The sequence below is a fragment of the Salmo trutta genome, chromosome 19, assembly GCF_901001165.1.
Source record: "Salmo trutta chromosome 19, fSalTru1.1, whole genome shotgun sequence".
NCBI lineage: Eukaryota > Metazoa > Chordata > Actinopteri > Salmoniformes > Salmonidae > Salmo > Salmo trutta.
In genome coordinates this window covers 6818974-6831023 of record NC_042975.1, presented here as the reverse complement: position 1 = coordinate 6831023, position 12050 = coordinate 6818974, and the positions used below count along the sequence as shown (strand labels likewise).

General features: G+C 40.9%; 1 protein-coding gene and 1 long non-coding RNA gene across 5 annotated transcripts in view; one reads left to right on the top strand and one right to left on the bottom strand.

Annotated features, from left to right (window-relative positions):
- Window positions 1-2827: 2827 nt before the first annotated feature.
- LOC115153908 (uncharacterized) lies at window positions 2828-4938 on the top strand. The gene is made up of 2 exons (XR_003867789.1): window positions 2828-3435; window positions 3694-4938. It is a non-coding gene; the product is annotated as an uncharacterized LOC115153908 (long non-coding RNA).
- Window positions 4939-6439: 1501 nt separating this feature from the next.
- Window positions 6440-12050, bottom strand: part of LOC115153907 (P2X purinoceptor 1) — a 46292-nt gene continuing 40681 nt past the window's right edge. For 2 of the 4 annotated variants that reach the window (XM_029699569.1, XM_029699570.1), the window contains exons 11-14: window positions 11912-12007; window positions 7185-7226; window positions 6957-7046; window positions 6440-6580 (exon numbers count right to left, since the gene is read on the bottom strand). In XM_029699569.1, the coding sequence (XP_029555429.1) occupies window positions 6993-7046; window positions 7185-7226; window positions 11912-12007 (192 nt within the window). In that variant the 3' untranslated portion in view covers window positions 6440-6580; window positions 6957-6992. Of the gene's footprint in view, window positions 6581-6956; window positions 7047-7184; window positions 7227-9401; window positions 10052-11911; window positions 12008-12050 lie in introns of those variants that run through there. The other 2 variants (XM_029699571.1, XM_029699572.1) reach the window with 2 other exon arrangements.

The following is a 12050-nucleotide window of genomic DNA, read 5'->3' as shown; positions in this document are numbered from 1 at the left end:
GGTCATAGCGGGACTTCTTGTAATGTTCCCCCGATTGCAGAGATTGTATTCACACTACAGATATCGGCTCAATCATAAATTATCTTTAAATGCTGCATTGTCGACAGCCATCGGATGAAATCCCGGCCTAAGGCTGCGTCCCTATGGGCCCTGGTCAAAAGTAGTGCACTAAATAGGGAATAGGGTTCTATAGTAGTGCACTATATATGGAATAGGGTGCCATTAGGGATGTGCAGTACAGTATATTAACCCCCTGGTGGACGTATCAGTGCTGTTAGGTGCTACAGTGAGAGGATGGATAGAGGGATGGTAGTGGAAGAAAAAGCTTTATTATACATTCCCTGTTGGCCAGGCAACATGGTGTTTTTACTTTCACTCACTCCATCTTAACACCCTCTCTTTATCCCGCTGGGTTTTTTCTTCAGTTTCACGTATTTACGGCAGCCATCTTTAATTATACTTCTTTCTTTGTGATTTCTATAGCATGCTATTCCAAGTGAAAGGTTTCAATCAACCTGAAGAGCTCGCTTTGTTTTCGGGTAATGGCTTCTTGTTTTTCTACTTTTGCTTTTCGTCCTGCTGCCTGTGGGCTGAACTCTATATTCATGTTACGCTGGAAGTGGTTGGTATTCGATGGAGCTTTTAAGGGGTTGTCTTTGTCACCTGTCAGTCTGTGGGTTAACTGGCAGTCTGTGGGTTAACTGGCAGTCTGTGGGTTAACTGGCAGTCTGTGGGTTAACTGGCAGTCTGTGGGTTAACTGGCAGTCTGTGGGTTAACTGGCAGTCTGTGGGTTAACTGGCAGTCTGTGTGGGTGTCACGTTCTTTGGAATGATCGGACCAAGGCCCAGCGTGAGTAGCGGTCCACATAATTTATTAATAGTGAAACTTAACAAAAACAATAAACGAATAACGAACCGTGACTACAGAGGTGCTACATACACTTACTCAAAATACAATATCCCATAACCCCACAGGTGGAAAACATGCTACTTAAGTATGATCCCCAATTAGAGACAACGATTACCAGCTGCCTCTAATTGGGAATCATACACAATCACCAACATAGAAAAACAAACCTAGAACCCCCCCATAGAAATAATAAACTAGACTAACCCCCCTGTCACGCCCTGACCTACTCTACCATGGAAAATAACATCTTACTATGGTCAGGACGTGACAGTGGGTTAACTAACAGTCTGTGGGTTAACTGTCATTCTGTGGGTTAACTGTCAGTCTGTGGGTTAACTGTCAGTCTGTGGGTTAACTGGCAGTCTGTGGGTTAACAGTCAGTCTGTGGGTTAACTGTCAGTCTGTGGGTTAACTAACGGTCAGTCTGTGGGTTAACTAACAGTCAGTCTGTGGGTTAACTGTCAGTCTGTGGGTAAACTGGCAGTCTGTGGGTTAACTAACAGTCAGCCTGTGGGTTAAGTCAGTCAGTCTGTGGGTTAACTGTCAGTCTGTGGGATAACTGTCAGTCTGTGGGTTAACTGTCAGTCTGTGGGTTAACTGTCAGTCTGTGGGTTAACAGTCAGTCTGTGGGTTAACTGTCAGTCTGTGGGTTAACTGTCAGTCTGTGGGTTAACTGTCAGTCTGTGGGTTAACTGGCAGTCTGTGGGTTAACTGTCAGTCTGTGGGTTAACTGTCAGTCTGTGGGTTAACTTGTAACTGAAGGGCTGTTGGGATCAGAACAAAGACAGCACCTGGCTGTCAGCCAGCTGTCTGCCACCAGGATGAGAAGTCACTATCTGACATTTCATCTAAAAGAACGATGATGCACAAGCTAAAGTGAAACAGTTTTTTTTGTACGTCTGTGTGGAGCAGTGCACAAGAACCTTAATCAGTGTCTAATGTGTATTCACCTGTATGTACTGTATGTATGTACAGGTATGTATGTACAGGTATGTATGTACAGGTATGTATGTACTGTATGTATGTACAGGTATGTATGTACTGTACTGTATGTACTGTACTGTATGTATGTACTGTATGTATGTACTGTATGTATGTACAGGTATGTGTGTACTGTATGTATGTACAGGTATGTATGTACTGTATGTATGTACTGTATGTATGTACTGTATGTATGTACAGGTATGTATGTACTGTACTGTATGTATGTACTGTATGTATGTACTGTATGTATGTACAGGTATGTATGTACTGTATTGTATGTACTGTACTGTATGTATGTACTGTATGTATGTACAGGTATGTATGTACAGGTATGTATGTACTGTATGTATGTACAGGTATGTATGTACTGTACTGTATGTACTGTACTGTATGTATGTACTGTATGTATGTACTGTATGTATGTACTGTATGTATGTACAGGTATGTATGTACTGTATGTATGTGCAGGTATGTATGTACTGTATGTATGTACAGGTATGTATGTACTGTATGTACTGTACTGTATGTATGTACTGTATGTACTGTACTGTATGTATGTACAGGTATGTATGTACTGTACTGTATGTACTGTACTGTATGTATGTACTGTATGTACTGTACTGTATGTACTGTATGTATGTACTGTATGTATGTACTGTACTGTATGTATGTACTGTATGTACTGTACTGTATGTATGTATGTATGTACTGTATGTACTGTACTGTATGTACTGTACTGTATGTATGTACTGTATGTATGTACTGTACTGTATGTACTGTATGTATGTACAGGTATGTATGTACTGTATGTACTGTACTGTATGTATGTACAGGTATGTACAGGTATGTATGTACTGTATGTATGTACAGGTATGTATGTATGTACTGTATGTACTGTACTGTATGTATGTACTGTATGTATGTACTGTATGTATGTACAGGTATGTATGTACTGTATGTATGTACAGGTATGTATGTATGTACTGTATGTATGTACAGGTATGTGTGTCAGAAGTGCAATATTCTTGCCATTCCCCCTTTAGTGTTGTGTCCTGATTCTAAATGCACTCAGGGACTCTTTCCTTCTGTCTATTAGGTACATTGTCTTGGGAGTTGAGCTTGGTGATAATTAATATGAAAGTTTTTCACGTTTCCCCTTTAGCCGGCACTCTGTACTGCTGCCTGTCATTCCAGCTACACCTGTTAACACGCCCATGTCATCATGACACAGTCACACCACTACACTACTGTCTGTCACTCCAGCTACACCTGTTAACATGAGTTGAGATGAAGTGAATCTAATCGAGGCCTGTGGGCGGGAGTGTACATAGTGTTAAGATGAGGACAGGGTCGTTGTTTTTTTGCATCGCTGTCATTTATCATATGTGATTGTCCTGGTCTCTGTGTTGAAGGTGTCATTTATCATATGTGATTGTCCTGGTCTCTGTGTTGAAGGTGTCATTTATCATATGTGATTGTCCTGGTCTCTGTGTTGAAGGTGTCATTTATCATATGTGATTGTCCTGGTCTCTGTGTTGAAGGTGTCATTTATCATATGTGATTGTCCTGGTCTCTGTGTTGAAGGTGTCATTTATCATATGTGATTGTCCTGGTCTCTGTGTTGAAGGTGTCATTTATCATATGTGATTGTCCTGGTCTCTGTGTTGAAGGTGTCATTTATCATATGTGATTGTTCTGGTCTCTGTGTTGAAGGTGTCATTTATCATATGTGATTGTCCTGGTCTCCATGTTGAAGGTGTCATTTATCATATGTGATTGTCCTGGTCTATGTGTTGAAGGTGTCATTTATCATATGTGATTGTCCTGGTCTCTGTGTTGAAGGTGTCATTTATCATATTAGATTGTCCTGGTCTCTGTGTTGAAGGTGTCATTTATCATATGTGATTGTCCTGGTCTCTGTGTTGAAGGTGTCATTTATCATATGTGATTGTCCTGGTCTCTGTGTTGAAGGTGTCATTTATCATATGTGATTGTCCTGGTCTCTGTGTTGAAGGTGTCATTTGTTCAATGGGTTTATTCGATGTCTGTACTGTTCTGCATATTTCTGAAGCCTCTTTCATACCCGGTGCTAACGTGCCAGTTGTCCTGATGTTGTCCACATTCTGATTGTGCCCACATTTTTAGACGGTTGTAGAAAATATGCATTGTGATCTGATTGGGATCAGATCTTACAAGTGTAAACAGGACAAGATAAGGATGCATGTTAGAACCAGGTATAAATGGGAAAAAGCATGGCAAACCTGTACTGAATGCAACTGTTACCATGTAAATATGTACCAATACATAAATAAGCTATTTTTTTGCATGCTTTTTGTACACCAAGACATAATCAAATAATTAAAAATATCATAATAATTTAATAATGTATTTTTTTGTAAGTAATCTGTCAAAGTATATGCAAGACTACAACCTTCAACTCTGAATGTTTTATTGAATTTGCGTATCAATCACAAACTTGTTGATGAGAAAGATTTAAAGGTAAAAAAAATGTAATTATTACAGTATTTCAAAGTGGAATACCCCGCACCAGTAGTCACCTGTTCTTCTGCTTCTAGAAGACAACATGGTGTGTGCTGTGCCGATGGAAGAGGTTGGAAACCGGCTTTTACCTTACTCTTTGAAAGTTATAGTATATTGGGGTAGTGCATCATCAGTTCATCTTGTCATGTCAGTCATTACAGACCTCAGAGAGATATTTAGAACCTGTCCACATCAACTAGCACGTCAGCTAACTTTTTTTAGCCCATAGATTTTGTTGTAATGTTTGAGTCACTCAAATACTACAGGAATACACATTAGACATGGCAAAATGTATAGAATTCCAAGAAAATTACCTTTAAAACTGCAACATTTTCCCTGCACCCCATGACAAAATGTGTAGAAATGTGTACCCATAGAAAATAGAGGATGTTTCACAATGTTTCTGAGTGAACCACGGCTTTAAGGTAACGAATGTGTTAAACAGTTGTTATGAATGTGTTAATAAACCAGGGTACTTTAAGGTAACAAATGTGTTATAAAAACACATGACTCTTGAGTTAATGAACAAACCCTAAACTAACACATTGTACTAATTCTGACACATTGAGAGAACAGCGCTTCAACAGCACCTGTATTATTATTTTTAAGGTCGCAACTTTAGTTTTAGCAAACAGGCTACTCGACAGCAACCAGCCTACCCGACGGCAACCAGCCTGCCTACCCGACGGCAACCAGCCTACCTACCCGACGGCAACCAGCCTACCTACCCGACGGCAACCAGCCTGCCTACAAGCCGGCAACCAGCCTGCCTACAAGCCGGCAACCAGCCTGCCTACAAGCCGGCAACCAGCCTGCCTACAAGCCGGCAACCAGCCTGCCTACAAGCCGGCAACCAGCCTGCCTACAAGCCGGCAACCAGCCTGCCTACAAGCCGGCAACCAGCCTACCCGACCGCTCGGAGGCGTCTGCATGGTCCTAAAGCACATCGATGCCTCGTTTTGTATCACATTCCAATGATAAAACAGGGGGGGACATAAATGCAATTTCAGAATGTGGGGGGGACATGTCCCCCCTGTCCCCCTGATTATTATTATTATTATTATTAGACAAACAAAGGAGGGTGGCTGTGTTTAAGAATGTTCCGTAATTATCTATCTCAGCAGGTAGTCTAGTGGTTAGAGTGTAGGGGTGGTAGGTAGTCTAGTGGTTAGAGTGTAGGGGTGGTAGGTAGCCTAGTGGTTAGAGTGTAGGGGTGGTAGGTAGCCTAGTGGTTAGAGTGTAGGGGTGGTAGGTAGCCTAGTGGTTAGAGTGTAGGGGTGGTAGGTAGCCTAGTGGTTAGAGTGTAGGGGGGCAGGTAGCCTAGTGGTTAGAGTGTAGGGGGGCAGGTAGCCTAGTTGTTAGAATGTAGGGGGGGTAGGTAGCCTAGTGGTTAGAGTGTAGGGGGGGGTAGGTAGTCTAGTGGTTAGAGTGTAGGGGGGGTAGGTAGCCTAGTGGTTAGAGTGTAGGGGCGGCAGGTAGCCTAGTGGTTAGAGTGTAGGGGGGGGCAGGTAGCCTAGTGGTTAGAGTGTAGGGGGGTAGGTAGCCTAGTGGTTAGAGTGTAGGGGCGGCAGGTAGCCTAGTGGTTAGAGTGTAGGGTTTGAGTGTAGGGGCGGCAGGTAGCCTAGTGGTTAGAGCGTGGGGGGGCAGGTAGCCTAGTGGTTAGAGTGTAGGGTTTGAGTGTAGGGGTGGCAGGTAGCCTAGTGGTTAGAGTGTAGGGTTTGAGTGTAGGGGCGGCAGGTAGCCTAGTGGTTAGAGCGTTGGGCCAGTAACTGAAAAGTTGCTAGATTGAATCCCTTAGCTAACAAGGTAAAAATCTGTTGTTCTGCCCCTGAACAAGGCAGTTAACCCACTGTTCCTAGGCCGTCATTGTAAATAAGAATTTGTTCTGACTTGCCTAGTTAAATAAAGGTAAAATAAAATACAAAAAAAATATCCTAAACTGAGAACATTGTTTGAGGTCTGTTGACATGATTTGAAGGCAATAAATAGCAGTTGAATCATAGAGCAGGAGAGTGGACACAGGCATCACACTTGTTTTATCGTTTAAGAATGTACATGTCTCAGTGCAGTCTGGAGTCAGTGTGTTGGAGTCGCAGCCACCTGTTACTGGAGCCCAGGAGTCAGAACCGCTCTGCAGAATCACTCCTGTAGGAGAGGAACACAAACCCGGACTCCTTAAAAAACATGCAACATCGCCTACGGGGAGGGGGGGGGGGAGGGTAGATTACAGTGTGTACATCAGGCAATAACTGTGTCAGATGCAAAATGTATTGAACTCCTCTTAATCGATTCCCCACCAATAGTTAAACATGCTTATGTGGTTCACCAATGTGTTTCTTCTGGGCCATGTTGGAATACATTCATCCTTCCTTCGTCCCTTCTATTGGCTGAGCACAGTCGGATAGCTGTCCCCTGATCAAGTCATGTCAAATCAGACTGTAGTTCAGGAAGGGAGGGAAAGAGGATGTTTTTTTTAAGTATTCCAACACAAACCAGAGGACCCACACCAGTCAACACAAACCTTAAGACTGAGCTGATCCAGGCAGCTGCTGTAGGGCTAAGTCTCTGACAGCGGTGCCTCATGATGCACTAGAACCTCTTCTGAATGCTTCTGTATGGCCAAGAAGACATCAATGACAATACATATGTGTTGGCCTTTCACCCACTTTAACCACAAACATTCAACCGTTTAAAGGTGATAACTGGTGTATGACGTAAACACACACACACACACACACACTGTGCTTACCTTGGATACTTCTTTTTCAGACTTGAACTCATCTAAAGGTTCCTGAAAGACAGACAGACTTATATCGATCCATTTTGTATCTGACCATCTTCTGTTTCACTTGTTTGAAACCAGTATTACACTCTCAACTAATGTATTTTAAACATATTTACTTTGTATGGTTTGAGTTTGAGTGTATGCATGTATTAAATGAAGATGAAGGTAAATAATATTCCAAACTATTGTTTTATCCTTTATTTAACCAGACAAGACACATTGAGATTTACATCTCTGTTTTTCAAGTGATCTCAAGGGATATCTTCTTTACTCTTTAAGAACAGAGTGTCAGTTGGAGTTTGAATTTGCTAAAAGGCGTGCTCTCACTAAAGACTGGGATGAAAATAAACACTGCTTTGGATAACATGTTATTTGGATAGCCCCCAATAGATGGTTTATAGATGTTCAACTGTCAACTAACTAACCATTAACCCTAACTTCAACCCCAGATTCATGTCCCGTATCCCAGCTCATTCCTAACCCAGAACTCCATCTTCATGTCCACATCCTCATCTAGCCTCAACCACAACCCTAAACCTAGCTTCATGTCCACATCCTGATTCAACTCTAGCCTCAACCACAACCCTAAACCTAGCTTCATGTCCACATCCTGATTCAACTCTAGCCTCAATCACAACCTTAAACCTAGCTTCATGTCCACATCCTGATTCAACTCTAGCCTCAATCACAACCTTAAACCTAGCTTCATGTCCACATCCTGATTCAACTCTAGCCTCAATCACAACCTTAAACCTAGCTTCATGTCCACATCCTGATTCAACCCTAGCCTCAAACCTAACCCTAAACCTAGCTTCATATTCATATCCTGATTCAACTCTAGCCACAACCACAACCCTAAACCTAGCTTCATGTCCACATCCTGATTCAACTCTAGCCTCAACCACAACCCTAACCCAGAACTCCATCTTCATGTCCACATCCTGATTCAACCCTAGCCTCAAACCTAACCCTTAACCTAGCTTCATATTCATATCCTGATTCAACTCTAGCCTCAACCACAACCCTAAACCTAGCTTCATGTCCACATCCTGATTCAACTCTAGCCTCAATCACAACCTTAAACCTAGCTTCATGTCCACATCCTGATTCAACCCTAGCCTCAAACCTAACCCTAAACCTAGCTTCATATTCATATCCTGATTCAACTCTAGCCACAACCACAACCCTAAACCTAGCTTCATGTTAAACAGCCATCACTAGCCGGCTACCACCCAGCTACTTAACCCTGCACCTTAGAGGCTGCTGCCAGGGGAAAATACATAGACATGGAATCACTGGCCACTTTAATAATGGAACACTAGTCACTTTAATAATGTTTACATACTGCTTTACTCATCTCATATGTATATACTGTATTCTATTCTACTGTATTTTAGTCAATGCCACTGACATTGCTCATCCTAATATTTATATATTTTTTAATTCTGTTCTTTTACTTTTAGATGTGTGTATTGTCGTGAAATGTTAGATATTACTGCACTGTTGGAGTTAGGAACACAAGCATTTCGCTACACCCGCAATAACATCTGCTAAATATGTGTATGTGACCAATAACATCTGCTAAATATGTGACCAATAACATCTGCTAAATATGTGTATGTGACCAATAACATTTGATGTCCACATCCAAGCGGTTGCATATCAACAGAGTTTCAGTTGATCGGGAGGTTCTCAATTGGGTAAAAAGTCTGTCCTCTCCTCTCCTCCCCAGAAAAGTGGTCATCAAATGTATCAAATAAAATCTAAGTTTCTTGGTCACATGCACAGGATACAGCAAGTGTAAACGGCACAGTGAAATGCTTATGTAGGAGAGTGTCAATTCGTTAACAGGTGAACGGAGTTCTCTCCTCAATTGGTGTACGCTACCGCGGAAGAGTTTTGAAATCCGCCACGCACCTCTTTGAATCAGCTGTTTCCTCGGTAGGAAATGCACACACATGCTTTTCATCTAGAAAATGTCTAACACAACTAGTTACGTTTGTTAACGCTTTACACATGGGTTGTTCTTGAATTGCGATGGCATTAAGGCATGTCATTTTGGAAAAATGTACTTCATTTTTCTATGTATTTAAATACATTTTAGTCATTTAGCAAACGCTCTTATGCAGAGCGACTTACAGTAGTGAACGCATACATTTCAATTCATTTATTTAGTTTTTCTTTCGTACTGGCCCCCCGTGGGAATCGAACCCACAACCCTGGCGTTGCAAACACCATGCTCTACCAACTGAGCCCCTGGGAGGCTACATCTATCTTCCCATTCAAAATCAACTAATATGGCAGTTTAATGACTTTAAATATGAACATTATGATAACATTATGCCACCAGAAGTAACACCAAGGATGGTAACACCAATGACACATTTTTGGTAATTTTGTATTTTCTTAATTGAAGGCCACAGATGCTCAAATCTAAGGTCACCATTTACAAATTAATTTACTAAAGTGATATGATTAATCATTTCGTTCACAATTTAATTTCCCTTCATTTAAATTGAGTAACACCAATGACACCCTGTATTTAGATACAGAAAATGATCAATGGAATTCTTTAATATAGACCCCTCTCAGATGACGTTTTTTTTTTATGAGATTTCCACACTATGAAATTGTTAAAATGATGATAATGCCCTTTTAGTGTAAGAGCCCCCAGCTTGTTCAGGTGGTATGGAGTTTTGGCCCACAGTATGACATCACAATCGGATCTGATTATTCTGACCAATGACCAGACATTTTATTTGCATATGTATCCTCCTACTTTGAAGGGGTAAGCAGGGTAGGGTCTAGACCATCCTATCCTCCAATCAGGGCTGTGAATGTAAATATCTTTGCATTTGTATGAACACATCCACACAATCAGACAGCATTTCAATGACAAAAGGAAGATCAGGGAAATAAATGATCATGCGTATAGATGGAGTTATTTTCATGAAGTAAGTTTTTTAATAGAATTGTATTATTGTTCTATACAATATATTAAATACTTTTGTTTACTTTCTAGCATTCAAAATAATAGATATCTCTAAATTCAAAAAACATGTCACCACAACCCTACTGGTGTCACTGCTGGGACAAGCAAATTTACTTTAAACAATGCATAAAACTGTTTTGTTTTTGATACACAGTTCAATATAAACAAAAATATGTATGATGCATAACTGTTTGTCATTATAAATAGTTGTTCATGCATGCAAACGCAAAAGATGCAAATGCCACCACAATTGAACTACGACCGACGTGTATTTCGGAATTCGTCCTCTGTAAACGTAATTTGCCTAATGACGCGCTCGTGGAGAAGGAGTGTCATTTCATACAAGTGCATTTATATCCATGTTTCCTCTCCTTGCCTCCTCTCTCTGACCTTTTTCAAAAGGAGGAATCGAGCCAATCCGATTGAGAATCCCCATAGTTTGCTAGTAGTTTGAGCAAGTATCGATCATCTATTAGTGACCATAAAATTGTTGTTTTTTATTATCAGGGGAGTCTGAGACCAGGGTCTCATTTTCAATGGTGCCCTGAGGACAACATATTCAACACAAACCTTCCAATTAAAAATGTATATAAACTACAGGTTACAATAAAATTAAAAAAACACCACAATGCATTTTTACATTTGACCTAAACAAATGCAAATCTCATTTAACGAATTCAACATTGGACTCCCAAACTGCCCTAGTGGCACCAGGGAATGAAGACGCTGGGAGTTCTGCAGGTTATTCCCAAAATTGGGGGCATTAAAAACTAAGGCAGATTTATCTAATTCGGTGGAGACCTAAAGAACCTCAAGCATTAACCAATCCTGTGAACAGGTTCGGTATCTCATGTTTTTATACTTCAACAAGGAAGTTAGGTAAGTTGGAAGCTTGTGGAGTAGAGCTTTGTAAACAAAAAGGGAATCATGATGTGATGCCAGTCACATTCTGTTAAAGGTCCCCAAAGCACACACATCCCTGGGTCGCTCGTCTGTTCAGTTCGCTGCAGCTAGCGACTGGAACGAGCTGCAACAAACACTCAAACTGGACAGTTTTATCTCCATCTCGTCATTCAAAGACTCAATCATGGACACTCTTACTGACAGTTGTGGCTGCTTTGTGTGATGTGTTGTTGTCTCTACCTTCTTGCCCTTTGTGCCGTTGTCTGTGCCCAATAATGTTTGTAATATGTTTTGCGTGTTCTTAGTTCTCTTTATGTAGTGTTGTGTTGTCTCTCTTGTCATGATGTGCGTTTTGTCCTATATTTATATTTTATAAAACATTTTATTTTTAATCCCAGCCCCCATCCCCACAGGAGGCCTTTCGGTATTCATTGTAAATAAGAATTTGTTCTTAACTGACTTGCCTAGTTAAATAAAGGTTAATATAAAATAAATACAAATCTACGGGGCTTAAATGAGGACCAGTCAACCTTTTGATACAGGATGCAGTGATGCGTATTAAAACTGATGCGTATTCAAAATAAAGTGGGACACAGTAGCTTTCCGCAAAGGAGGAGCAAATTATTATTATTACATATTTCTTAGAGAGACCACACATGAACTGTTGGGTAAATTATCGTGTGTCCTGAGGATCTGTCTTCCCAGTTATCTGCACAACTATTTAATAAAAAAATGCCTCTTTGCTGTCACCTGGTGTTTAAACTGGATGTTATGCAACAGTTTGATGTAAACTCACCTTGTCAATCGTTTCAGTGACCTTGAATTTCATGTTGTTGTAGAATTCCCTCTTGGGCAGTAGATACAGGAGAATCAGATCACATACTACAGTCGCCTTTGGAAACAGCACAATTAGAGCCATAGAAATATGATATAAA